At 54.1% G+C, this 24,900-nt stretch overlaps 5 protein-coding genes across 5 annotated transcripts; 3 read left to right on the forward strand and 2 right to left on the reverse strand.

Annotated features, from left to right (window-relative positions):
- The first annotated feature begins 291 nt into the window (after positions 1-291).
- CDEST_02844 (Putative helicase, HRDC domain, DNA/RNA helicase, ATP-dependent, DEAH-box type, RQC) lies at positions 292-7,421 on the forward strand. The gene is made up of 3 exons (XM_062919003.1): positions 292-1,692; positions 1,741-5,225; positions 5,279-7,421. Exons 1-3 carry the CDS (start codon positions 1,272-1,274, stop codon positions 6,476-6,478), a joined length of 5,106 nt encoding a protein of 1,701 aa, XP_062775054.1. The 5' UTR covers positions 292-1,271; the 3' UTR covers positions 6,479-7,421.
- Position 7,422: 1 nt separating this feature from the next.
- CDEST_02845 (Putative karyogamy protein, KAR9) lies at positions 7,423-12,095 on the reverse strand. The gene has a single exon (XM_062919004.1). The coding sequence runs from the start codon at positions 10,857-10,859 to the stop codon at positions 7,677-7,679; it is 3,183 nt and encodes a 1,060-aa protein (XP_062775055.1). The 5' UTR covers positions 10,860-12,095; the 3' UTR covers positions 7,423-7,676.
- A 3,419-nt stretch (positions 12,096-15,514) lies between these two features.
- CDEST_02846 (uncharacterized protein) lies at positions 15,515-18,511 on the forward strand. The gene has a single exon (XM_062919005.1). It carries the CDS (start codon positions 16,429-16,431, stop codon positions 18,025-18,027), a length of 1,599 nt encoding a protein of 532 aa, XP_062775056.1. The 5' UTR covers positions 15,515-16,428; the 3' UTR covers positions 18,028-18,511.
- A 359-nt stretch (positions 18,512-18,870) lies between these two features.
- Positions 18,871-20,762, forward strand: CDEST_02847 (Putative AAA+ ATPase domain, ATPase, AAA-type, core, nucleic acid-binding protein). Its single transcript, XM_062919006.1, has 4 exons — positions 18,871-19,284; positions 19,428-19,814; positions 19,882-20,338; positions 20,401-20,762. The coding sequence occupies exons 1-4, from the start codon at positions 19,074-19,076 to the stop codon at positions 20,519-20,521; spliced, it is 1,176 nt and encodes a 391-aa protein (XP_062775057.1). The 5' UTR covers positions 18,871-19,073; the 3' UTR covers positions 20,522-20,762.
- Positions 20,763-22,635: 1,873 nt separating this feature from the next.
- Positions 22,636-23,460, reverse strand: CDEST_02848 (uncharacterized protein). The gene is made up of 2 exons (XM_062919007.1): positions 23,092-23,460; positions 22,636-22,963 (listed from the first exon to the last, which is right to left on the reverse strand). The coding sequence occupies exons 1-2, from the start codon at positions 23,235-23,237 to the stop codon at positions 22,798-22,800; spliced, it is 312 nt and encodes a 103-aa protein (XP_062775058.1). The 5' UTR covers positions 23,238-23,460; the 3' UTR covers positions 22,636-22,797.
- Positions 23,461-24,900: the final 1,440 nt, after the last annotated feature.

The following is a 24,900-nucleotide window of genomic DNA, read 5'->3' on the forward strand; positions in this document are numbered from 1 at the left end:
TTTCCATGACTTTGGTTTACAATCTCTTTGAGGTTTGCATCTTTACCTGCAAAAGAATATGCTACCCAAAACGAGACTTTTACTCCATGAGAGAACTTGGGAAGGATGTTCTGCTGGCTCCGCATGACGGAAATGTGGATCGCCCTATTTTCGAAGGATTATCAAGCCACAGGGGCTTTCCTATCTCTCACACGTACCGGCCGCTCAACGAACACATGATTGTTTGAGATATAATACAATTGATCGTACAGTGAGTTGCTCACGAAGCCAACACACAGAGACATCAAGAATCCTGACGTCAATGGTGGCCCCCACGCCCGAGAGGGGCAGACCGGCGGACACATTCCCCAGAAACTCCCTCTTGACTGCATGCCATCTTATCTGCACATCTTGATCTGCACCTACCCGAAGGTGCGGCCGTCCAGCCCACGGGGCAGCATCCACCCTCCCGTCTCCACGGTGTAAGTCTCTCTTCACAAAGAGATAAGAGGGACAAGCCATCGTCCGGGGAAGTCTGCGCTAGGCGTGCAGGATCCAGGCACATGCTAAGCTTATCGTAATGCTTAAGCGATTCGGGATTTGGAAAAGACCTTCCGGGGATGCAGCGATGAACATACAGAATATGACCCATCTTTCCTGTCATGATCCTTGAGCTTCACAACATCCTTCCATTTGAGGATTTTGACTGTTGACAGAGTTTGTTCAAGAATTAAGGACTGGGGGAGAAACTGAAGGATTGACCTGAAAAGGGCAGCGCTCGGTCAGCTTTGCAACAGGGTGTATTTCTGAATAGCTCGGAGCCTCTACTTCGACCCATGAGTACTGGGGGAGCTTTGAATGCCTTTTTTACGGCTCCCCAGACACCGAGAACAAGTAGACTTCTCCCCGAGTTTCAGAGGCTTCGGGCAAGACAGATAGGATGCCTGGGGGACCTTAACTCCCTCCTAGAAACAAAAGATAGAGTCATGGGTGGATTCAATTGGCTCTTTCAGCCGTATCGTCCACTCTGATAAGAGATTCCCCGAGGCTCTGCCGCTTTGACGCCAGATCACGTGAAGACGAGAGCTGATGCATGACTAATCTTGGATAGACGCGCCGACACGCTAAGGAGGTAAAGTGGTGGGGGCTTAACGCGGTCGACATCACCATCGTGCAGCTGTGTAAACATCAACGACTGACCTTGCAACGATTTACCAAAGTGCCTCATTCACGCCCAGGCCGTCCCCGATGACGTCTCTCAACCCCAGTGTAAAACTCTTGCAGTCGGATAAATGACTCGAAACAACCTCGGGGATCAAGTCTCCTGGCTGCTGAGTAACGTCGCGATATCCAAACCCACCGCTCTCTTCTTCCCACCAGCTCGCGATCCCCTTGGCCCCGCATCATCGCAGTCGCAGAGCCGCTTCAGCAGCTCAAACTCCCAACAAGGGCTTCCAAGCCATTCGATTTCCCAATCAATACCCGATTTTTCGCTTATAGGAACCGCACTTCATGCCTTCGACGCGGTGGAACAGCCACAAGATACTAGGGTGGCAACAGCAGGAAGCTCTGCCTCAATGGCGAGGCTGACCTCGTCTGCGAGGCATAGGAAGCCCTCGCTGGCAATGAAGCAGCAGCAGTTGCTGACACCATCCTCGACGACAAGTGGTGGGCGTTTTCAGCAAGCTTATACGGCGAAGCTGCAGCAAGAAGGTGAGCACAGGTCACAGTCTCAAGCTCACTTGTATTGACCCGATGCAGACGCACAACTAGGGCGAATCAGCCGAAACCCTCCGTCATCTTCTCAAGAAGGAAGACAAAAAACTGCACCCGCAGGTACACCGGATTTCCTCGATGACGATGACGACGAAATCCTCGACTTGACTGGCAATGATACGATCATGTCATCAGACTCTATGGTATTTGACGACGAAGTTGCGGCATGGAACGACGTGCATGCTCCAATCCCAGACCCGTTGGTAAAACGTGGCCAGAAGAGAAAAAGCACAGAGATGAGCAAGACAGAATTGGACTCAGACTCCAACTCGGATGAATTTCCGGACATCTACAAGACACTGGGAACACCGGCCCCCAAGGGTAGTCGTTCAGTCAAGGGACCAAAGACTATCCCGTCAAGTATTCGTCGGGCGACTACTGACAGCGGCGTTATCGAGGAACGGACCATCACGCAGACAATCAGCCGGACGCAGCGCACCTACAAGATGACGGACGAAGGGAACGGGAGTGGGACCCCGCGCCGCATACCTATGGCACTGGGAGCCCAGCAGGCCCTTGGAAGGACTCCGAGCAAAGCACTACAAATACCATCAAGCCCCGAATCGAGCAGCAAAATCAAGCCACTGAATCTCCAAGCGAGCACGAACAACAAGCAACGTAGCAGACCTCGGGTTATCCAAGATTCCGACGACGACGAGTTTGGTGATGAAGAGATTGATGAGGAGCTTCTTGCTACACCGAGCAGACGTACCGGAATACTGTTGACAGCAAGATCGAGACCGTCGTCAATTCCTTTGGATGATTTGGAGTTGTCTGACGGACTTGTGGCCCCCGATACTCCCTCCAGGCCTGACTCATCGGTGTTGCAAGCTGCAAATCATCGCACACCAGCCGAGGCGCATCAGATGAAACCCCTACCCCGACAAGACATGAACAACCCACTGTCCCAACAAAGCGCCTCATCCCAGGGGCAGAAACCAGCGATACTTAAGTTCATCTTGAGCAACCCAGACTCTCTGGAGGCCAAGGAGAAAATGATTCAGGATCAGCTCGAGCAGAACTCAAAGGAGTATGCAAGAGTTCTACGCGAGGGCTCAAGAGATGACCGCGTCCAAGTCAAGAGCGCAAAGGAGTTGCTGTTGAAGCAACAAGCTGGCTTGAAGGAAGTTTCCGACCTTCTCAGGTCTCACGCCATGCTCATGGATGAGAGAGAGTCTCTTGCAATGCATATCGCCGACGCTTACGATGAAGGCCGCGACACTGAAGAGGACGAGAATCGTTTAGATGGCCTCGCGGACAAAGTTGGGGACTTGGAACAATCCATTGGCCAGCTTCTTCCTGGTGTTGGCATAGACGACGAATCTTTTATCGAAGATTATCGTAGATCAAAGTCGATCGTCATGAATACTCAGCCCGGCAACAAAGGTCTCTCCCGGACATCAAGGGATGGGCAGGCGACCACAGAGATGGACAATCAAGTTATCCATCAGACGCAGTTTCCTGGGTCGTCCAGACTCACCGATCCCAGGGATTGTTCGCCCCCGCCGTTTCTCCGAGGCAGACCCGAGCCGTCGAGGAGCGCAAAGTCACTTGTTCCAAGTGTCAAGCAGTCCCGGCGGGATGAATTCGATGACGACTTTTTTGACGATATTGAAGATGATTTTGACCCATTTCATCCTCCTGCGCCACAAGTGCCCCGACCGACGCCGAACCGCCGAACTCCCCTTAAGAAAACCCGCCCGCGTGCTCAAGAGATGTCGAGTGATTATGGCGACGATACCGACGCAGACATGCTTGCGCTCGCTCAGGACTTCGAACTTCGCCAGTCTTCATCCGCCGAAACCACTAGGGGCAGGGGTGTGCTTGCAGCAACCTCGGGAAATGCTAGCCAGCTCATAAGGGCTATCGAACCCTTGAAGAAAAGGGAGCCGGCAAAAGCGAAGCTGTCAATCCCTCCCGAGCTGATGAAACATCCATGGTCTGCAGACGTGCGGAAGGCCCTGAAAGACAGATTCAGGATGAGAGGATTTCGCTCAAACCAGCTTGAGGCGATCAACGCCACGCTCGCCGGCAAGGACGCCTTCGTGCTAATGCCGACAGGCGGAGGTAAATCTCTTTGCTACCAACTGCCAGCTATAATCAGCAGCGGGAAGACGAGGGGAATCACGATCGTTGTATCCCCTTTGCTCAGTCTCATGCAAGACCAGGTGGACCACATGTCAGCTCTCAACATTCAGGCGGTCTCTCTCAACGGCGAAACGAATGCGCAGAAGCGGAACCAGATATTCTCTTCGTTCAAAGAAAGGAGCCCGGAACTCTATATCCAGCTTCTGTACGTTACGCCAGAAATGTTGAACAACAGTCAGAATTTCATGAGGGCCTTGACGAATCTCTATGCTAATAAAAGGCTCGCACGGATTGTCATTGACGAAGCTCATTGCGTCAGTCAATGGGGTCACGATTTCCGCCCAGACTATAAGGCTCTCGGCAAACTCCGTCATCAATTCCCTACAGTTCCAATCATTGCACTTACGGCGACGGCGACCCAGAACGTCATTGTTGACATCAAGCACAATCTGGGCATGGACAGCTGCCAAGTGTTTTCCCAGAGCTTCAACCGGCCAAACCTTACGTACGAGGTTCGCAGGAAAGAAAAAGAGCTGATCCATAAGATCGCTGATCTGGTCATGTCCAAGTATAACGGCCAGTGTGGAATCATCTATACTCTGTCGAGAAAGACCTCTGAGCAGGTGGCCGAAAAACTCCGATCCCAATACGGCGTGAAAGCAAACCATTATCATGCGCAAATGACGCCTGAAGACAGAATCAGAGTGCAGCGAGAATGGCAAGCAGACAAGATTCATGTCGTCGTAGCAACGATTGCTTTTGGCATGGGCATTGACAAGCCTGACGTACGATTTGTTATTCACCACTCGGTCCCCAAGAGTCTGGAAGGCTACTACCAAGAAACAGGACGTGCCGGAAGAGATGGCAATCCCTCGGACTGCATTCTGTTCTTTGGATACCAGGATGTCGCCACCTTGAAGAAGATGATTGCAGATGGCGAGGGTAGCGAGGTGCAAAAAGAACGACAAAGGATTATGCTCAACAGGGTCACTGCTTTCTGCGATAACCGGGAGAATTGCCGTCGTGTTGAAATTCTTCGCTACTTCGGAGAGGTCTTCAACTCTGATGACTGCGAGAAGACGTGCGACAACTGCAGAGCGGGGGCCGTATTTGAACAGCATGACTTTTCTGAACTTGCCAACGCCGCCATTCGGACCATTGAGCTTCACGAACGCCTGACTATAAATCAGTGCAGTGAGATTTTGATGGGAAAGAAGTACCAAAGGACGATTGATCCCCATCCTGACGATCCCCACGGCATCGCCAAGGGGATGAAGAAGCACGAGATCGAGCGTATCCTCGACAGGCTCACAGCCGAAGAGGCTCTTGAAGAGGAGAACGTAGTAAACAAGAGGGCCGGCATCGCGATCCAATACCTCATTGTAAGCCATCACACCAGCGTGGTCTGGTTATCATCCAACTAATTTGCTCCTAGGTTGGCCGCAATGCTCATTTGTTCACCAACGGGCGCCGCAAGCTGCTATTGTCGGTCCAGGTCTCTGATAGGAATAGAGAACCGTTGGCACCAAAGCCGAAAAAGCGGACTAAAAGAAGCCAGAAGGACGACGAGCAGGATCTAGACGAGGAGCCATCGAGACGTCTGCCGCCTTCGACAAATGTTTCCTCGCCCGCCCAAGCCCGAAGAACTCTCAACGCGAGGAAGAAGGGCAAGTCTCTAGCGGTCATCGTTGATTCTGACGAAGAAGACGAGATGGTGCGACATGAGGCCGAAGATCAGGATCTTTCTACGCACTCAAACGGCTACGCCAAAGACGGCTTCGTTATGTCTGACAACGATTCCGACGACGGATTCGAGCCACTGCCCAAATCTCGCAAGCGAGGAAATACCTCTAGGGATATTGGGCCTCGTATCCAAGGCGACGGACGTTTGGTCGGCCTTGATGAGCTGCATCAAGACGTCGTGCACAACTTTGTCGAGGAGGCAAAGCAGCTTGAAGAGTCTTTGCGCAATGCGCAGGGTCTCAGGAAACCTCTCTTTTCCGAGAAGAGCTTTCAGGAAATGGCCATTCGGTGGACAACGACTCTACCTCAGATGTGCCAGATTGTAGGGATCGAGCCAGAGAAAGTGGACAAGTTCGGAAACAAGTTCATCCCTCTGATCAAGCGCTTCCAAAGCAACTACAGGGCCATGATAGGCACTGAGGATAGGGACGAAGACATGAGTGCGGGCGAGCAGGACATAGTAGACCTGATCAGCTCCGACGAAAACGAGGACGGTGAGGAAGGGGAAGAGGAAGAGGAATCCTCGAAGTATTTTAGTAGCGGTCCGCCTCCCCTCGTGCCTGCCGTCCAGGAGTGGAACGAGCGAATGAGGGAACTTGACACAGCCCCCCCATCTCGAACCTCATCGTCGAACTCCACACGAGGTCGCGGCGCAGGTGCCCGGGGCGGCCGAAGATCGGGCTCTCGCAAAAGCTCCAGCACGTGGGCGGGCTTCAAGAAGCAAGGGGGTGGCGTAGCCAAAAAGAAGGCAACTGGCGGTGCAAGCAGGAAGAACGGCGGCGGTGCGACTGTTGCAGGCTCGAAGAACAGCTCTATGACGAGCTATGTCTCCAGAGGCGGGAAGAGAGGCGGCCGGGGACGTGGCGGCGGCATTGGGCTGATGCCGCATTGAGGGAACGGAGAATTGGGTAGCGGAGGGGTGACAGGGACTGAAGAGATATGACAGACATGAGAAGACAACACTGACACCCAGGGCGACGGAGGAACCTGTCTCATTGCAAGGCATGGCTTTTTATGGGGAAAAAGATAAGGTGGTTGAGTGATAGACATGATGGGGGATTCTCTTCATGTTCTATGCATCTTCACGGCGGCGAAGTTAACGGTTACGCATGAACACTCCTTGGGTTTGCACGACAGGCGTCGGTCGGTCAACAGGCACATTATTTCTGCGGCGCAATCAAGGCACATTTGGCACTTTTTCCCCCCCTTTAAAAAAGAGAATAATCAAATTCGACAGTATCCCCCCCCTCTTCATAGGACATACCTCCCCCTCCTCATAATGTCCTTCCTCTACATGGCCCCCGGTTCATATTTTGTACACCTTCTCTGTACTACGAGCAATCGTGACCGTCAAGTGGTACAGGGTAGCACAACTCACCGCTATAGAGATAGAGATACTTTCCTTGAAAGTACTACTATCAATTTGCGTCTTTCCGCGTAGTAGCCAAGCGACGACTTCCATACTTCCCGCAATGGCCACTTTCTTCCTGCACAATTACATAAAATATCCTGGTGTCATATCGAAGGCTATCAAATCTGGTCGGGATGTCCAACAAATTTGTGGTAATACCAATGATATTTCTTTGAGGTTCTCTTTTCCCGAGGGGGTATAGCCTTGACGCCTATTGCTCTGGGTTTCCATCTCCAACCTGCCTAGCGTGACGATTCAAGCCGGCCCCACGGAGTTGCCTTCCCAGATAGCGCCCAAAACCAGACTCCGTCATCTCTCCCTGGTATAATGTACTAAAAGACTGTCAGACAGGTACTGTTCCTGTCTTAGGTAGGATAAAAAAACGCCCGTCCGTTGAAAAATCCTAAACTGACGCCTCGCCATAAAACAATGGAAATAGAATCGTTCAGTGGCACTGCTGTGAAGCCATCAAAGGCGGCATATGAGTATGTACAACTCTGCTTTCGTGTCGTGTCGAAATCGCACTGAGCCAGCCGCGTTCGCTCAGAAGGCTGGTCAATAGTGTTCGTTAGGTCCGCCAGCGGGGCCTGCCCCTCACATTCGTGATTGCATCGTCACACTGAGGGATCGCTGTCAACGGTGAACTGAACGCTCTCCGTTGCCCAGATAACAGAGAGTCCTAACCTCTCCATCGGGGCTTGTTGCTCATTGTGCTCTTTGACAGCTCAGGAAGGGTTTTACGCGTGGTATTACGCGATGGTGCACGTCCCAGCGGGGTTTCCCTGCCGCTCGTCACGCTGCTGGCTTTGGGTTGCGGCAAAAGACTAGTTCGTCTAGTAGAAGCCAGGGAGCTCGCAGGACGGCTTGGTACCGTTCTGTCGGCGAAAGAATGAAGTCTGGGTGGTTGCAAAGATGAACGTCGGCTCGACTGGGACTCCAGGCCCGAAGTAGACACAGACGAAGATAAGCGCGGTTTGGATAGTGTTTGCTGGGAATAGGGGCCAGGCGACGCCAAACGCTCTCGGAATGACAGTTTCGAGGGTGCTCTCTTGGTGGGCGTGTCCTCGGGCATGGGTGACGCGGATGACTCCCGGGTAAGGGGTGTGCGGAGGTTCGGCGCCCTTGAACCGCTGGGTGAAGATGCCCCTGGGGTCAGTGAGGATGGCGGTCGTACAGCCGGTGACGTCTTCCTGGCATAGGGACTAGGACAAGTGAGGGTCAAGGGTTTGAAATTGTGACCAATACCAACGTCCGTGGTGTTGGTCGAGCTGTTCCACCTGGGACGGTTTGGCTGCGTCGACTGAGGTCTGGGAATGTTGCCTGCGGATGGCGTGCCGAGCCTCGAGGTCATGTTTGACAGTCGAGAATTCAAGGGCTTGCGTGGCAGCTGCGAGGACGGCGTTGGCAACGACGACTGCCTTCGACCGGACGGCTGTGGTAGGTGACTGTTGGTGCTCACCGAGCGGTTCTTGGCAAACTTATTGGCAGGAGTCTTGGGTTCGAACCCGAGGCTGGACATGATGACGGAGGAGGGCGGAGAGCTGCCGGGTGTCTCGCGGCCACTGCCTATTGTTGAGCGGTCATTCGACAACATGCTGGAGATGGAGTCTCTCAACTGCTGGCCGCGGGTATCCGCTTGCACTTCGTCCACAACCACATCCATCTCTCTCATTTCGTCTTTGAGCGAGTCCCACTTGGCCTGCATTTCGGCATGCAGGCGGAGGATCTCGCCGTTGACTGTTAACCGGTCTTTAACACCCTTGTCAATGATTGCAAGAACTCGCTCAATGGCCGGGCCGTAGTGCGTCTTCTTGGCATCATAGCTCTCGATCTTCTTTATCATCGTAGGCGGGTTGCTCAAGTGCATACCTGAGTCGACCGACTCCCTCAGCTTGTGCATCGATCTCTCGACAGACTCGATCATCTTCTGAGCCTGTCTTCCGGCGCCGCGGAAGACAATGACCCAGCGGTCTTCACCCAACTCTTTACGAAGCGATTCGGCATCCTTTTCCAGCCTTTTGTAGTTACCGTCAAGACCGTTTCGTCGCATGTCCAACTCTTCGCAGGCTGTAGGGAAAGACTTCTCCGCTCGAGCGGCGAAAACGGCGAGCCTCATGGGGAGAAAGTCCAACGATGCGCGCAACGGCTGCATCCGGGCGAATAGAGCCAACAGACTTGAGTCGTCCTGGGATAGTGCTGGGGTCCCTGGCGAGGTTGATCCAGGGCTGAGCGGCAGGCCAGCAAGGCTAAAACGGTTCTGAGCTTGTGTTCTGTTTGCGGGAAGAGGAGTGTCATCAACGATGTTCTCCAAGTCTCCGATGTCGACGCCGTCGCCGACAGCGGCAGCCATCAAAGACTTATGGCGACGTTCTTCCATCTCGAAAACCAGACGGCTCAGTTCCTCCATCTCGCTCTGAATATCCCCGAGAACATTGTTCCAGAGCTCTTCCCACTCCATCGCTATCTCGACTTGTCCTTTGACAGTGTTCAGCGCCGCTTTAATGTTAGCCCACTCTTCAATAATGGACTCCATTTGGGAAACGGCACGATGGAGGTCCTCGGAAGGCACGTTGCCAATGTCTTCGCGGCCTTGCAGCTCCTCGATGGCACCGACGTAGACTTTGATCAACTTCTCGAAACGATGGATGGCATTCTCGACCTCCTCCAGTCCTTCACGACCACCTGCGGCGGCCCACTCGACGTCATCGTCGCTGTCCAAGCCACTGATGACCTCCGATGCCTTGTAAATCCAGCTTCTTATCTGTTCCGCGGCGTTGATGAGAGCCTTTGATGCAACTTGTGCTGTCGGGATGGCAGACACCTTGCTGGACAAGGACTCGGCATCGGGAAGTTGAAGGGATGTTAGTTGAGCAAGCTGATTGGCGAAAGATGCGCGGGAAAGTGTATAAATAGAGCCAGGCCGCTGGTGGCCGGGATTGAAGTATGACGCAAGATCGGACGTGAACTCGGTTGCAGGGACGGGTGGCGTGTCTTTCGGAGGCGGAGGTGGCGGTTGATCGGAGGGGGACTGAGCGGCGCTACGTTCGAGATGCTCTCGTCGAGTCTCCAGTTGGACCTTTGTGCCGTTTCCATTCGTGTGGTCGGGCAGACGGTATTTGTGTGTCTCCATGTCCAGGGGTTCGGTAGTTGTAATCTCGGGTAGAACGAGAGACGCGCCCTGGGCAACGTCTTTTGAGAACGAGAATACCTCAGCGCAGGGCTCTTCTCTCGAGGCAGTCGAGGACGCTGTAGCTGGTCTCGGATCGTCGGACGGTGTGATGCCCTTCCAAGGTCGACCGCGACGATGGATCCTGGACTCGATGGAGCTCGCCTTATGATTCTCGTCGATTTGGCGGATCTGATCCTCAGGCAGACGCCCGATACGATCTTGTTGTATAGGGGGATGGTCTGTCGACTTCTTATGAGAGGTGAAGCCAAGCGCTTTCAATCGCGCGGCAAGGTTAGGCGAGGGCTTGCGAGTCTGTTTTGTTTTATTTGCTTTTGGTGAGCCGAACGGCGTTGTGTTTGCGGATTGAGAAATTGTTGGATGATCGCGGGTTGAGCCTGCGGGCGACTTGTCGTCGGTCGGCGGTTTGTTGTTGTTGTTGATGTTGTTGTTTACAGCATGGGAAGGCGGGTTTAGCTGGAAAAGTTGCGGGTTGGAGACGTCAGAGAAGCCCAGGTCTAGGTGTGCTGTGGCAGCGGCATTCTGGGCCTGCAGTGAGTGCTGCGCCCCCTGTGGGTGCTGTGGTTGGTGGCTGGAATATGAGTCTGTGGAAGAGATGGTAGCGGCGTCAGCTGTCGCAGTATTGTTGCTGCAAGTGGTTTCCGGCTTTGCAGCCGAAACCCCCTCGGCCGACATCTGCTCGTATTGTTTCGTGAGCAAACTTTCAGGCAAAACTCCCAACCTCGTTCCTTCCTAGCCTTGGCACCTAGGACGGCCCCGCGTGCCTCCGTAGAGACAGAGTCCTCGTGCCGCTTGCTGTGCTGCAATATTGTACTATCCGTACGTGTCCAGAGGGATGCCGGCGGCTGAGCAAGGTCGTGGGTGGTAGGTAAGTTGGGTCCGGTGGTCCTGGGCTTGAACGAGAACTGGGTCGTTGACTGATCCTCGCCGGGTTCAGTCGGGGCTCCCACAGGCCGACGAATGAGAAGGATGAGTAAGCAGTGCTGGAATGCTGGGAATGCTGGGTGCCTGGGCGAACTCGTCAAGCGCACAGTTGTCAATGCCTTAGTGTCGGTGGGGTTCGGCGACAAGGGGACTCTGGAGAAGGCAACAGACGGGAATGCAGTCGTTATTGGAACAGACGTATGCGCACTGCAGCCGGAAGCCGTTCGTTGCTGGCGTGGCTCTTTGGGTGACCACACGATTGGGTTGGGTTGGGACGCAGGCAGAGACGTATCCGTCAAGCAAGAGGCAAATGACTGACCGCTTCGTCTAGCCTAGCTAGGATCGGAAGGGTATGTGTGAGATGTGATGAGGGGACGGCGTTTCGTAAGGTAAGTAAATAGGTAAAGCCTTGGAAATTTGGAAACCAAGATGTAAGGAAGAACGTGGCGGCGGATCGATTCGCAGCCGGCGGATTGTCAGGTCGGGTTTCCACCTTAATCGGCGCCCATCGCTTGGATCCGGTCGCGTGCGATGCCGCCGGGTTGGTCCTTGCTCGAGCGCAAGCGTAAGGATGAGAGACGTAGGAAAGGAAAACGGGTGGTGATTAGAGCGCGGCCGGCGAAGCAACGGGTGTAAGTACGTGTCGCTTCCTCTAGATATTCGTATGTGATGACAAACGGAAGGACGAGAAAGAGAGACGGGAGATGAGAGAGGAAAGGGTTGAAGGATCGGCAGCAAGAATGCTGTAAAACGGGACGAGAGGGAGCGATGATGAAAACAAAAAGGCAAAAGATAAAATTGCATGAGCATTAGTCAACGCGAATAAGAGAAAGAAAGCATTGGCCAGAAGAAGGAAAGAATGTGCGCGATGACAAGATGAGTGAGAAAGGGGAGGGTGAAAAGGGAAAGGGCGCGTTCTAAAATAAAAATAAAAACTCAAGAGTGCAAATAAAGGTCCAACCGACACTACTTTTTGGTTTTCTTTTTCTTTTCTTTTTGGAAGGAGTCGGGATGGGATGAGGGAAGGGAATGAATGAATGAGCTTGCTTGCTTGCACAAGACACAAGACAAGACCTGGTACTCAGAATTATTCTTCTCTCATCCACCCAACGGCATCCCGCTGTGCTTTATTGATTCCCACAGAGCTATGGATGCTACATTAAGCTAGCCCTGGAGCTCCCCTGGTCTTCGTCTCCTCTTCTCATCAGTCTTTGTGACCTCATCTCCTCCAACCGTATTACATGCCTAGACTGCGTTGCCTCCGTCGTCAATGTTGCGCGGAGGACGTGAGGAGAGCATACGCCTGGACGAGGAACGATGTAAGCAGATGATTCGTGCCTCAAAACTGCCGTCACTACATCCGGCACAGCAGCCAACCATGTCTGCATCTCGCCGTATGGTGACATCGTCGACGAGCACAAACATCACCCTCAACGTCGAGAGAATCCGCGGGTTCTCCGTCCAGTCGCCATTGAGGCTCGCTCCTTGACCACAGGCGATGAAACGCCTGTTGAACCCTCATTCTTTGCACGCTTCGTCCTCGACCATTTGTTGCGACGCAGACGACTCCCAGCGTCTCAGCCTCTACGTACATGCTCCTTCAAGTTTTCATAGAGATGTTCCTGGACATGATCCAACATCCATGCTTCCTTAGGTTGGCGGTCGCCATCTCCCTCAGCGGTTGGTCAATCTCGCTTTGTCATTCATTGGCATATCATAGCGTCGAGAATTGCCCTTCGCGACAAATTGACCCTGTGTCGTAGCCGTTTTGTCACATTCATCTTACTCAAGGGCTATGGCTTTATCTGCTCCCATAGTTGCAGCCACAAGGCGGACGCACCGCCCAACTGTTTTACGCCCCGTTCGATCGTTCTTGGAAGGAATAGTTGGTGCTACCAACCATAGTAGTCGGCCTCAGTCGGTCACTAGCCAACGGGGCGTTTCCCCTCGTCACCCACGAACCACGAGTTCATTCCCCCTCGAGTTTCTGTGACTCTTTCGGTGTTGGTGGACCACCACGTTGCCAGACACAGCGCTTATGAGTGAACCTTGACTCTATATTCGCAGCTTACAACGTTGCAGCGGCGTCGCCATTTGTGGTCAGTCGAAGTCTCAAAAGGCCTCCCTCTTCTAACGACCCCGGGGGTCAGCGGCCGACGCTGTTCCAGTTCTGGACTGGTCATCCTCCAGCTAGCCGGGAGCCCTGGGCATTTCCGAGTCTTCGAAGATTGGATGAGCCAGGGTGGCCCTGCGCCTTGGGCCGGCGGATCGTGGCCCGTGAGCCGTGGCCCCTCCCCTCCGCTCTCTGCCATCAGTTCCAGACAGTTGGACATGTGTTCTTCGTTTCTTCGACTAGGGCTACGGCGATGACCGTTGTTGCATCACTTGCGGGCTGGCTGGGAGTCTCCTGTGCGTTTCACAAGAATCGCAAGTCCTGGAATAAGCCGTCTTTGCCTTTATCTCTTATGCCTCTTGCATATGTCAACCTGTAAAAAAGCAGCCCGACTGCGAGTTTCTTCTGATTGGCGGCGACGCGACGAAGCAACATTAAGAGGAGCTTATTGTACTAAGGTATATACATGTATGATGTGTGCTTTCATGACTAGGGCGGGTGTAATCGGACTGGGCCGTGACACCGCAGTCTACTACTGCATATCGTTCTGCACGTTGAGCCGTGACTTATGCAAGGGACAGTGACAGACACCTCTCCTCCCAGCAACCGCGATGAATGACTCCGCCCGCAAAGCACAGCATGTTATCATTCTGGGCTAGGGGTGGCGGATATCGATAGTTGAGCGGACCGTGGACCGTGGTGTATGTACTGGAGTGCAGCGCCACCGATCATCTTTGGAGTGGTGAGTGGAGAACCTCCTTCCATTACCGATATAGAATTGGGTTGGCACGATGGCTTGCATATCACTTGCATTACCGGAATCACAGGGTCGAAGGCAGAACCTGGCGGACAGAGCGAAAAATGAGGAGTATGTGCGAGACGCATAAGGGAATCGCCTTTGAACGACCCAAAGACAGCTCCTTTCCAGGGATTCTCATTAGCGATTTCCGGCGCGCATTTCACTACTTTCTCTCCACAAGACACCTGTGACAAGCCCGTCAAACGACTACAGCAATCCCTCAATCAAAGTCACCCATGGCTTCGTCTCACAGGTAATCCGTCAGATAAGACTAAGAAGGAAGAGGGAAGTGACAACTTGAGCCAAATCAACCACAACAGCGACCGTTCGGTCGGCGGACGGGATATGTCGTGTCTCTCTGCGCGACAGCCCAACAGGGTCAGGCGCGGGGATGATGGCCCGAAGAGGCCACGGGAGAGGCCGGCCGGCAGGTAGTAGGTGCGGACAGGGCGAGGGAGCCTAGAGAGGAAGGGAAAGGGCCTCGGGGCCCGGGCTGGCCCTTGGTGCCATGTAGCCGAGGTTGCGCAACGACGGCCTTTCGATTTTGATTCGGTCCCCAAGCCTGAGGCGCCATTGTTGCGGTTTGCGCGAGCATGAGAGACACTTGTTCGCTGATCAACCACTGGTGCGTTGCCAGCTGCCTACGAATCCAGTATAAAATACTTTGTACACGTGTAAAGCTAGAGATGAGGCGAGAAGGAGTAATTGTCTGCGATTGACAGCGGATTTACATGCGAGGGGCGTTCGGCTAAATCTCGATGTCGGGACACACGGAGGGCCATTTGGCGGAATGAGATTATCCACTTGTGCCCTTTGTTGGCCGGGAGAGAGAGAGAGAGTTGCTGGAGATGGATCAAAATTCGAACCCCTAAGATTGAGAATGCCATCGCCACGGGGAGTTCGACTGGACGACGACGGGCGACGGCGGACGGGAGAAGGTGAAGAAAGATACCCCCACCTGACCTGGGGTTATGCAAAAGTATTGGGCTGCATATCGACACATGTCTTTGGCTGCAGCTTGCCTTGCTCCCTACTCACAATACCTATCGTTGCTTAGTTGACGTGAATGAGTTCCCTGCGGACATGTCTCGTTGAGACTCTCTATGTAATTGGATATAAAGCAGCAATCCACAGCTGAATAAGAAGACGACAATCCCCTCTTAACTTGGCCTGTGTCGAAGGGAAACCTGGAGCTTGCTTGCTCAATCGACCTGTTACACTAGAACAACGCATCTTCTCATCACACCATCGATTCCCGAGTGCAGGCAGGATCAACATTTCTGTCGTTTTGTTTGATACTTAAACGCAGGAGGTTTCCCCTTCATTTACATCGGTTTGGAGGCCGGCAAACAGCAATCAAAGCCTCATCAGACCAGCAACGACAACCACGTGTTGTGTTCGCTCTTTTCATAATTACCTACAGCAAGGACAACTTACAAGCATCCGTTTCATGCCCACCTTCCCCTCTCCTTTCCTTTGCAACTGTAGCTGGAGCACTTTTCTCCCCCACCTTCGGAGACGCGACGTTCAATTTAAACGGCCCCCTACCTGGTAGCCCGCGCTCGCCACACTCCATTGGATCCCAATCTGCCCGCTGGAGACTTTTCTGTCACCAGAGAGAGATTCGCCCTCGGTTCCTCTACGGAAAATCAATCTGGTAGTTCCCACTGACGCAACTGGAACGAGGATCTGAGCCAGATACGGCCAAGCGACCAAACACCTACACCACACTGCACTGCTGCTGCCACTTGCACCCTCACCTGCTGCTGTGGCCACGCCCAACATAAACCCCTGACGCCCAAAAGTCGCGTCGTGTCAGAGCTCCCGGGGACAGGCATAGGCACACACACACACCCGACTTACCATTCTTTCTCCTGAACCCACGGCAACGGCCTTTCCTTTCGCCTTACCGTTACCGAATTAGCCTTTTGCCTTGCGTGTGTTTACCGGCCAGGGTAGGTCGTAGTCCAGAAGTAAACTTCTCTATTCCGCTTCGTCCAACCTGACCTGGCAATCAACACTTCTTGGACTTTCGCCATTACCAAGTAGTTCGTCGTGCGTCCCTCGAACCACCAGCACACGTTCTTTCGTCCAAATCCCATTGCCTGTCCTGTCGACTTCTGGACGCTGCTGTGCACCCAGTCTTGCTTGGCGCCTTTACACGCAATCCCTTCTGCTCTGTACATACCTTTCTGCGACATCGGGTTGTCCCGGCCCCCTCACGTTGCTTAGCGTAGAGCTTCAGTTCGCCGTCGACACTCGGCTGAGACGAAACATCATCATACCCCTTTCGGTCGTTACAGTAGCGTTTGACAGCTCTATTCGCAACACAGGGCCGACCGAATTTCTATACTCTTCGCTGATCTTGAGCTTACCTGATCACTCGATCCTCCTACCAATCCAAAGCTATGGCTACTGCTAACGAGGAACCGCCATCTTTCCGAACCGACTCGCCCCCGCCAGAAATATCCCCAACCCCAGCTATCGGCGCTTGCCCCGAGCTGTCCCGCTGCGTGTCAACGGCTTCCTCTGTTTCCCATGGGTCTGCCCCCGACGCTGCCTCCCGCGAGTCTCTGGGAAGCGTCCGAAGCAGCACATACTCTCGACAGTCCTCCGGAACTTACAGCCGTCGCTCGGACGTCAGTTTGGCGTCTTCCCAACAGTCGTCATGCAGCGGCAGCAGGCAGGGCGGCGGCCGCTCTTCCAGCCGACGCCGGGGCTTTGTCCGCCCGCAGGGCACCGACTTTGCTGCCAGCGCCCGGCACAGGGAGAGCGTTCTGAGCCTGGGGAGCATAGCCCATCTGCAGTACTACTTCGCGCGCACTGGTCTCCTCGACGGCAAAGGCGCCCAGCTGGCGAGGAAGAACAAAGCCAAGGGAGGTCTGGACCTTTCGTCCGTCAGTAGCTCGAGCTCTTCATCCCCAAGGATCGTCGACTCGGAGGGGAGCAGCCCGGAACTGGGTTCTCATCCCTTCGACGCCGGGCCGATTGCGGAGTCGCCCACGGAGGAACACGACTACTACTCAGACGATTTCGACGAGCCCGACCCGGATGTTCTGCCGCCCACCGCCAGCACCTACATCCACAGGAACAAGCCGGTCCCCAAGCCCCCGACGATTCAGGAGCTGAAGGCGGACCTGACAGGCACGCTCGAGAAAGCGGCCGCGGCAACGAGGCACACCAGAGCCAACAGGGAGCCACTGCCCGAGATCCCTCCAAGAAAGCAGGACAAACAGAGCACGCCTAAGAAGGGCCAGGGCCAGGGCTGGCATGAGGTTCAGGGTATGCACATTCTCGATGTCATGACGCTTGCTATTCGTGCCGCGAGGAATTACTACACGGCCCATGAGGTTCCGGAGCGGCTGGACGCTATCAAGTCCGAGAAGGAGATCCGCGCAGAGTTGCTTTCTGTTATGGAAACCTTGAAGCAGATGGCGACCCGCAACTGGGCTGGCGGAATGAAGGACGAGGAGCTGCGCATTCTTGAGTCTTGGATTCAGGGGCTCTTCGACATGCTCAAGAAGGAGGAGGAGCTGATGAAGGCCGAGGAGGCGCAGCGCAGTACCTGGACCTGGCTTTCGGGCGACTGGACCGGCAAGGAAGTGGAGAGGGAATTGGCCTTCATGGCATCGCTCGATCCGTCCGCCGGCCCTCTGCCGGAATACACCTCCGTGGTCGACGCGACTGAGCCCCCTACCCCTTTCCTCCAGGCTCTACAAAACGGCATCCGACTAGTCGAGTTGCACAACGCGGCGGTCAAGAGGTCAAAGCGGCGGTTCGGCCTGATCACTACGTTCCATACCGACACGGAAAAGCCGTACCGATGTGCCGACAACATCCGTTATTGGGCCAAGGCAGCAGAGCTGCGCTGGGAAGTCCTTCTGAAGGTGGATGCTCTCGGCATCGTCTACAACAACTCTCCCGACGTCTGGGTCAACTTCGAGAAGGCCATCTTGGCCTGGAGCTGCAAGGTCCGTGAAGAGATCACCTCCGAACTCTTGGGCTGAGTTATGAGTCACCACCTCCGGCTTGTCGTCGTTACGATTAATGCACCCACTCAATACCCGTCCGTCTTTTATGGAGTTTTTACAGTGGGATTTGGAATTTCATTTGTTGCAATTATTTGCCCCTGGGAGAACTACAATTTCCGCAATGCCCATGCATATACACCTACACCTTTGCGCATCTTGTCGCATCAGTATCTAGTTTCTAAGACAGGATAGATCCGAGTATGAGATCTTGGCCCCTCATTGTCAAACCCAAGATAGAGTCTTCAGGCGTCAAGACTGTCATTGTTGTTTCTACCATTCATAGTACATACTTGGAGGTCATCCCTCCTAATCGATATTGGCGTACGAAGAGCCCATTCTGGTTTTTGACACTCACTCAAACAGCGCGCTACTTTCTTTTCTGCGATTTCCTAGAAAGCCGAGGATGGCATTGCATAGCGTGTTTCTCGTTGTGTGCAATTTGTCTGAAGGTGCGTTGATCCGTCTTGCCTTTCATCCAAGAGCCATCCGGTTCAAATAAGATGAATACGTAGCCAGTATTTTTTCTAAAGTCGCAAAGATACATCTAATAAAAAGAGAAAAGAGCCACCAATAGATATTACAGTATAAGTGACATATGAGCCTAACACTGCAAATTAATGCATGCCTCCTAATTCAACGACCTTGCTTTGACAGACAGCGTAACAAAGCAGTGTATGTGGGGCCGATCGGATAAACCACGTTCCTTCTCCGACAGGGTAGCTTGCGTGACCTAGCCGGCAGAGCTTCGGTGGCCACAGGGATGAGGCGCTGGTCATAGCTGAGCTGTGCTTTCTGGGAGGCAGAAGGCTGCAGTGGGAGGTACGTCGACACCTGAACCTCCGAAAACAACGACCCGATTACACACAAGCTACCCACCACCGACCGACCGATCAACTCACCCTCCTAACCCCGAACCCGAATCTTCCACGACGTAGCCAATTTATCCGCTTCCTCCACGAGAACCGCGACGCCGTTAACCTGCGTAACTCTCTTTCCATCCTTTCCCCGTCACAGACTTAGGGATGTCTTCAGACGACGAACGCCAGAAGGCCCTCGACTCTTACCGGGCTAAGCTGCTCGAATCCCGGGAGTGGGAGGCGAAGCTCAAGTCCCTCCGCCTCGAGATCAAGGACCTGCAGAGGGAGTTTGACAGAACTGAAGACAACATCAAAGCGCTGCAGAGTGTCGGACAGATTATCGGCGAGGTCCTGAAGCAGCTCGACGACGAAAGATGTAAGTGAGCCCGCTCCCGCTCGCCTTCCGACTTTGGACCTTCTCCCATCGCCCGCCCCGCCGCCATCTCTCCGTATTCCACACAATGCGCGTCAACAAGTAAGAACGACCTCCGCTGACCACCGCTTTTCCGCTCGGAACAGTTATCGTGAAGGCCTCGTCCGGTCCCAGATATGTCGTCGGTTGCAGATCAAAGGTCGACAAGATCAAACTCAAGCAGGGCACGCGGGTGGCTCTCGACATGACGACACTCACCATTATGCGCATGCTCCCCCGAGAAGTCGACCCCCTTGTCTACAACATGTCGCTGGAGGATCCCGGCCAGGTCAGCTTCGCCGGAATCGGTGGCCTCAACGACCAAATTCGCGAGCTGCGCGAGGTCATTGAGTTGCCTCTCAAGAACCCCGAGCTTTTCCTACGCGTGGGCATCAAGCCACCCAAGGGTGTCTTGTTGTACGGTCCCCCTGGTACGGGCAAGACGCTGCTCGCCCGTGCTGTGGCGAGCAGTCTCGAGACCAACTTCCTGAAGGGTACGTGCAACGCAAAACGAAGCGTCGCGTGGCATGTGGCATGTGGCATGCTAATAGCGGCAAACAGTGGTCTCGTCAGCGATTGTCGACAAGTACATTGGAGAGTCTGCCCGTCTGATTCGCGAGATGTTTGGCTACGCCAAGGAGCACGAGCCCTGCATCATCTTCATGGACGAGATCGACGCCATCGGCGGACGCAGATTCTCGGAGGGAACTAGTGCGGATCGTGAAATCCAGAGAACACTGATGGAGTTGCTGAACCAACTCGACGGTTTCGATTACCTCGGCAAGACTAAGATCATCATGGCGACGAACCGGCCCGATACCCTTGATCCCGCCCTGCTCCGTGCCGGACGTCTCGACCGCAAGATCGAGATCGCTCTGCCGAACGAAGTCGGGCGTTTGGAGATCCTTAAGATCCACGCTTCCGGCGTGGTGACGGAGGGTGAGATCGACTTTGAGAGTGTGGTGAAGATGAGCGACGGTCTCAACGGTGCGGATCTGAGAAACGTCGTGACAGAAGCGTAAGCCGTCCCTTGTCTTGCCTAATTCCTCAGCATAGCTTTAACTGACACGTCGACGCCAGTGGCCTTTTCGCCATCAAGGACTACCGAGATGCGATCAACCAGGACGACTTCAACAAGGCGGTGCGCAAGGTCGCCGAGTCGAAGAAGCTGGAGGGCAAGCTGGAGTACCAGAAGCTATAAGGCAAAAGGGTTTTCCGTTAGGACGAGTCACGGAAAGGAGGGAGCGAGGACATGCTCAAGAGCAATGCCCAATGAAAAAGACTTCTGCAAGGCTGGTTGGGTGGAGTGTCACCGGTCCTTGGCTGCCTTTGGGGGTCTTTCTCTTTTCAATGTGTTAAGCAGTGTACATTACCCAAGTTCAAGGTTTGGGGTTGTTTGCGAAGAGGCAGCATAGAGAAGAACGGCGTGAAACAGAGGCAGCTACGATGGTCCGGCCCCGTGCATCATGATGCGCGCCTACATGAAACCAGACATGTTCGTCTTGGGCTTATGCCCCTTCTGTTGCTTTGGCAAGGGGCTCTACAGTGACAATTCCTTACAGGGGTTCTCTTTGGTAGTGGGTATCTGCTTCGTGAAGATTGCCAGACCTGGGCAGATTTGGAGTCTGCACACCCTTCGCGTGTTCCCATGTCAGTACACTTTGAGCCGTTTGCCGACGCCAGGGTAGCGGGAGCTGGGAAGCTCCAGTTTTGAGCCTATTGATAATGCACAGCCTCGAATGGGCTTGGGGGGCGACGCGTTGCTGATACGGCAGCTCACCTGGCACCACATGCCACAGCACCAACACCAACACATGTACCTAGAGTAAAGGAGAAAGAGAAGGGGGGAAAACCCCGTTTGGAAGCTTCACTAATCATGACTCTCGTCTCCAAGTCCACCTCGGCGCGTGGCGAGCAACCCGTATTGGACGCTGCCGTCGGCGACGCAGGCTTCCCAGGAACCCAACAGACCCGGAGTAGGCGTAAGGCTGGAGGATAGGACGGGTGTGTGTAGACCGTAAGCCACGGGGGGACCTGAGGGGGTGGGTTTAAGCACACTTTCCCTCGAAGCTGCAGCTTTCCTCACCCTGCTCCAGAGCGTCTGACAGGATATCGTTGTTTATTGCTTACTCCAGCAGCCTACACCGACGGAGGCACATGCTTGTGATCCCGTCTGACGAGACGGCCGGGTAGAGGCCGAGGGAAGGAAGGGGCGGTCGCGCATTGTAAGCCTGGCAGGATTAGCAGGTCGAGTCCCCCGTCTGTCATTCGACGAGTCCGACCTGCGGTGCAAAGGAGGCTGTTGGATATTTCGCTGCATGCGGACGAAGGACGAGCTCTAGCTGAGACCACATCATGTCATGGGCGATCTTGCACGGCAACGAATAGAGAGACAAAGGACATCCACAGGCTCTCCAATCGAAATTGCCCGCGAAACTGGGGACGGGCGAGGAAGTGGCTGCAAGCAGGAAGTCCACTGCGGGCGGCGTTCATCCGTTTAGCTAAGAGTCATGACAGCATCATGGAGTTGTCTGGGCCAGAGGTAGCTGCATAGCTACAGTAGCCGGATGGTCCCTCTGGCTGGGAGTGCGCGTTGAAGTCGTTGTGGTGCGATGTGCCACAACCCTGCAGCACGTACCACATTACCCATCCTAGGTATGTACGGATACGGACTACCATACTCAGGGGACCGTAGAACAAGGCATCCACTTTGGAATCTGACATCAGAATCCTCTGTTAGGTCGCAAAAGTTGGATGGCGCGCGACAAGCGGCTGCGAACACACGCGCTCGACGTGGTCGGCCTCAGGGCAGGGCACAATTGCGCATGTATGTACGTGCCTCGGCCGGTTGACACGCTTCGAGAAGATCTAGTTCGCGCGAGATGGGTGGTGGCATTGGGAGATGCCAAATGGTGATTTGCAGGCGAGGCCGACCTAGCAGGGTTCCCTTCCCCGGTGCGGGTTGTTATTTTTGGCGATTTTTATACGGAGTGGACGACAGGTCGCCCCTAGCCGGGGCCCGTTCTCACGATGGCCATTGAGGCTGTACCTGTCTTAGCGCCTTGTTTTGTTCACTTTTTCCATCTCCCCTCTCTTTCTCTCTCTCGTCGTACCTGGACGCCCCCACCCCTGTTCCCCTGTCTTGCCTCCCCTCCATCGGTGCAACCAGCAGCAGAGCCAAGCAGAAAGAGTTGGAAACCAGGGGGACCCGAGGTTGGGAATTTTTGTCGCCTGGTGTCGCAGTGCCGGCGATCCCCACTGAATTCTTTTTAGCGCTCGACAAACAAGGTGTTAGCAGGCAGGTGATTGGAGACCGGGGCCGGGCAATACGAAAGGGAAGGGGTCAAGAGAAAGATGATGTAGGTGATGGAACCCTCGAAGAGAAAGAAAAAACGATACAGGACAGGGTCGAGAATGACGAAGGCAGGTAGCCATCGGCATCAATGTTCCACTACGAAAAAGGGGATGCCTTTGAAATCAACAACGGGAAACAATTTGATTGCCAAGGTTGGGAGACCCTTGACGAAGACCCAGTGCCAACGACGACGTTGATTTTCTCCCGTGCTCACGTTTCTGCGTGTCCGGATGCCCTCTTTCCTTGCGCCTGGTTTCGATGTCGCGGTTTCTTGATTGTGGTGTAAGTCTGTGAGGTTGTTAGGATAAGGCGGGCTTGGATCGGTTCTTGAAGTAAGAAAAGGATTGGATGGGGTTGGGGGCACAGACGAATACTGGGGGGCGTGTGCTCGGAAAGCACATAGTGTAGCTACCTACCCAGGCCAGGTAATGCTGGTTGTTGGCATCACGGAGTAAGTAACAGAGCTTCGGGCGCTGATGCCAAGCCGGTCGAGGCTACGCCTCGGGGTTGAGCGAGTGGACCACAGGAAGAGGATGTGAGGCGTGGCCTTTCGCGAGTTCATGCTGTTCGTGAAGGAACGAGGATGGGTGAGATGCAGTCATGGTTGGTAAGATCAGGTGAGACGCAAAGCTGCGATGGCGGTGGAAGGAGCTGACTGGAGCTTGCCCACCTAGGTACTAAGTCTGGTGCTTGCTGCATCAAAAGCTGTTCAAGCTAGAAAAGCGCAGCGTACACCGATAGCAGATGGACACAGCTCCTGGTGGCCGGTTCTGGAAAGAAACGACGAGAACAGACAGAGTTCGATGGATGGTGGGTTATTTCAACTTGCACACATCTCTAGAATTCGCAAGGAATGGAAGGCATCGCAAGTGTTCAAGCGTCCTGTGCTGATTGCGCTGGACAGATCGACGCTTCACCCAACCAGACTACTCTATCCGTAACAATTGGTTCGCACTAGATGAATAACAAAGTCCTGTCCGGAAGAGAGATACTGTGGGATCTTCTCAGCTAGTGTAGCAGCCAGTCAGGGAATGGCGCCACAGCCCAGGAGAGGGGAAGGGGGGGGACCTTGAGGAAGGAAGGCAACAGATGTGGAATGCCTAGAGCACTAGCTAGAGTACCTACCTCAGGTACGATGCACCTGGGTAGGTATCAGTGAAACGAAGGCGAAGTGGCTCCAGTGCGCCTGCCGTCTGTGAGAAGAAACGAGTGAGAGACAACCTACATCAGTAGTGTACAAGTGCAGTGGTATCCTGGCCAGTCAACTGTCCGGATCAGACAACATGTCAGTTGCTAGACGATGTTTTCCCGTCAAGCTAGTCTACTGTAGAGACGAACGGATTTCGCCGGGGTGGGCCTACTTGGGGATATGCAGTCAACTCAAGGTTCAGAGGAGCATTGCGATGTTGTTGTTGTTGCTGCTGCAGCAGCTACAGGCAGGCAAGTGGTGCCAGCCAGGAGGAACTGCAGCTTGCTTTGCTGTTGCCGGTGAGGTGGGGGCTCCTTCAGACAGCCTGCCCCTCCACAGCTGCATTCTCAGCTCTTCGACAGGCTGGCCAGGCACACAAGTTCCGTGCTTTACTTCTCTCTCAGACCATGCCGCTCCAAGAAACCAAAAAGCCTCGCGGCTCGCGGCTCACTGCTCCAGTCGAGCCCAGATTTACTCCCGTTGCCCAGCGCCTGCACTTCAAGTCCCGACATACCTATCCATCATGCCACCCCGGTCGCGTTAGACACTGGAACACTTCACTAAATTGGGTCTTTTGGGGGAGGGAGTTACTTGGCAGCCGGCGCGCCCCAAACAACTAATGCAACCGTGCAAAGCCCATCCCGATGCTGCACCTTGTACCGATCCAAACCAACAAACGAAAACGACGACAGCACAATGCTGTTTCTCTCACTAGCAAGACACACAACAAACCCAGTGACCTGAGAGGGGGAAAACAGCAGCTTGCATCAATCACTGCTGCACATGTCGCTCCCACCTTACCTACCTTACCTATGTAGACTGCTTGCTTGCTTGCTCGGAGCTTCATCGTCACAGGCTAAAGAATCAAGGCACTGACATCTTAACACCTGCCAAACCCCAAAATATTGTGTAGTGTGCCTAGGTAGTCAGGACAGCATCAACACACGCATCATTGATAGTAATTCTTGTTTCCCTTCCTTCCCGCACTGCTTCACCGATGCAATCAATGATAACTGCAACTATACCAATGGAACAA

The sequence above is a fragment of the Colletotrichum destructivum genome, chromosome 2 (assembly GCF_034447905.1).
Source record: "Colletotrichum destructivum chromosome 2, complete sequence".
In the NCBI taxonomy this organism is placed as follows: domain Eukaryota; kingdom Fungi; phylum Ascomycota; class Sordariomycetes; order Glomerellales; family Glomerellaceae; genus Colletotrichum; species Colletotrichum destructivum.

Bases quoted from the DNA above. Each gene is read 5' to 3' on its own strand.
- CDEST_02844 (XM_062919003.1), top strand. From the start codon at position 1,272: ATGACTCGAAACAACCTCGGGGATCAAGTCTCCTGGCTGCTGAGTAAC. The intron at 1,693-1,740 runs GTGAGCACAGGT...GACCCGATGCAG, and splicing joins GGCGAAGCTGCAGCAAGAAG to ACGCACAACTAGGGCGAATC. The intron at 5,226-5,278 runs GTAAGCCATCAC...ATTTGCTCCTAG, and splicing joins TCGCGATCCAATACCTCATT to GTTGGCCGCAATGCTCATTT.
- CDEST_02845 (XM_062919004.1), bottom strand. From the start codon at position 10,859: ATGTCGGCCGAGGGGGTTTCGGCTGCAAAGCCGGAAACCACTTGCAGC.
- CDEST_02846 (XM_062919005.1), top strand. From the start codon at position 16,429: ATGGCTACTGCTAACGAGGAACCGCCATCTTTCCGAACCGACTCGCCC.
- CDEST_02847 (XM_062919006.1), top strand. From the start codon at position 19,074: ATGTCTTCAGACGACGAACGCCAGAAGGCCCTCGACTCTTACCGGGCT. The intron at 19,285-19,427 runs GTAAGTGAGCCC...CGCTCGGAACAG, and splicing joins GCAGCTCGACGACGAAAGAT to TTATCGTGAAGGCCTCGTCC. The intron at 20,339-20,400 runs GTAAGCCGTCCC...CGTCGACGCCAG, and splicing joins AGAAACGTCGTGACAGAAGC to TGGCCTTTTCGCCATCAAGG.
- CDEST_02848 (XM_062919007.1), bottom strand. From the start codon at position 23,237: ATGAACTCGCGAAAGGCCACGCCTCACATCCTCTTCCTGTGGTCCACT. The intron at 22,964-23,091 runs GTAGGTAGCTAC...ACAACCTCACAG, and splicing joins ACCAGCATTACCTGGCCTGG to ACTTACACCACAATCAAGAA.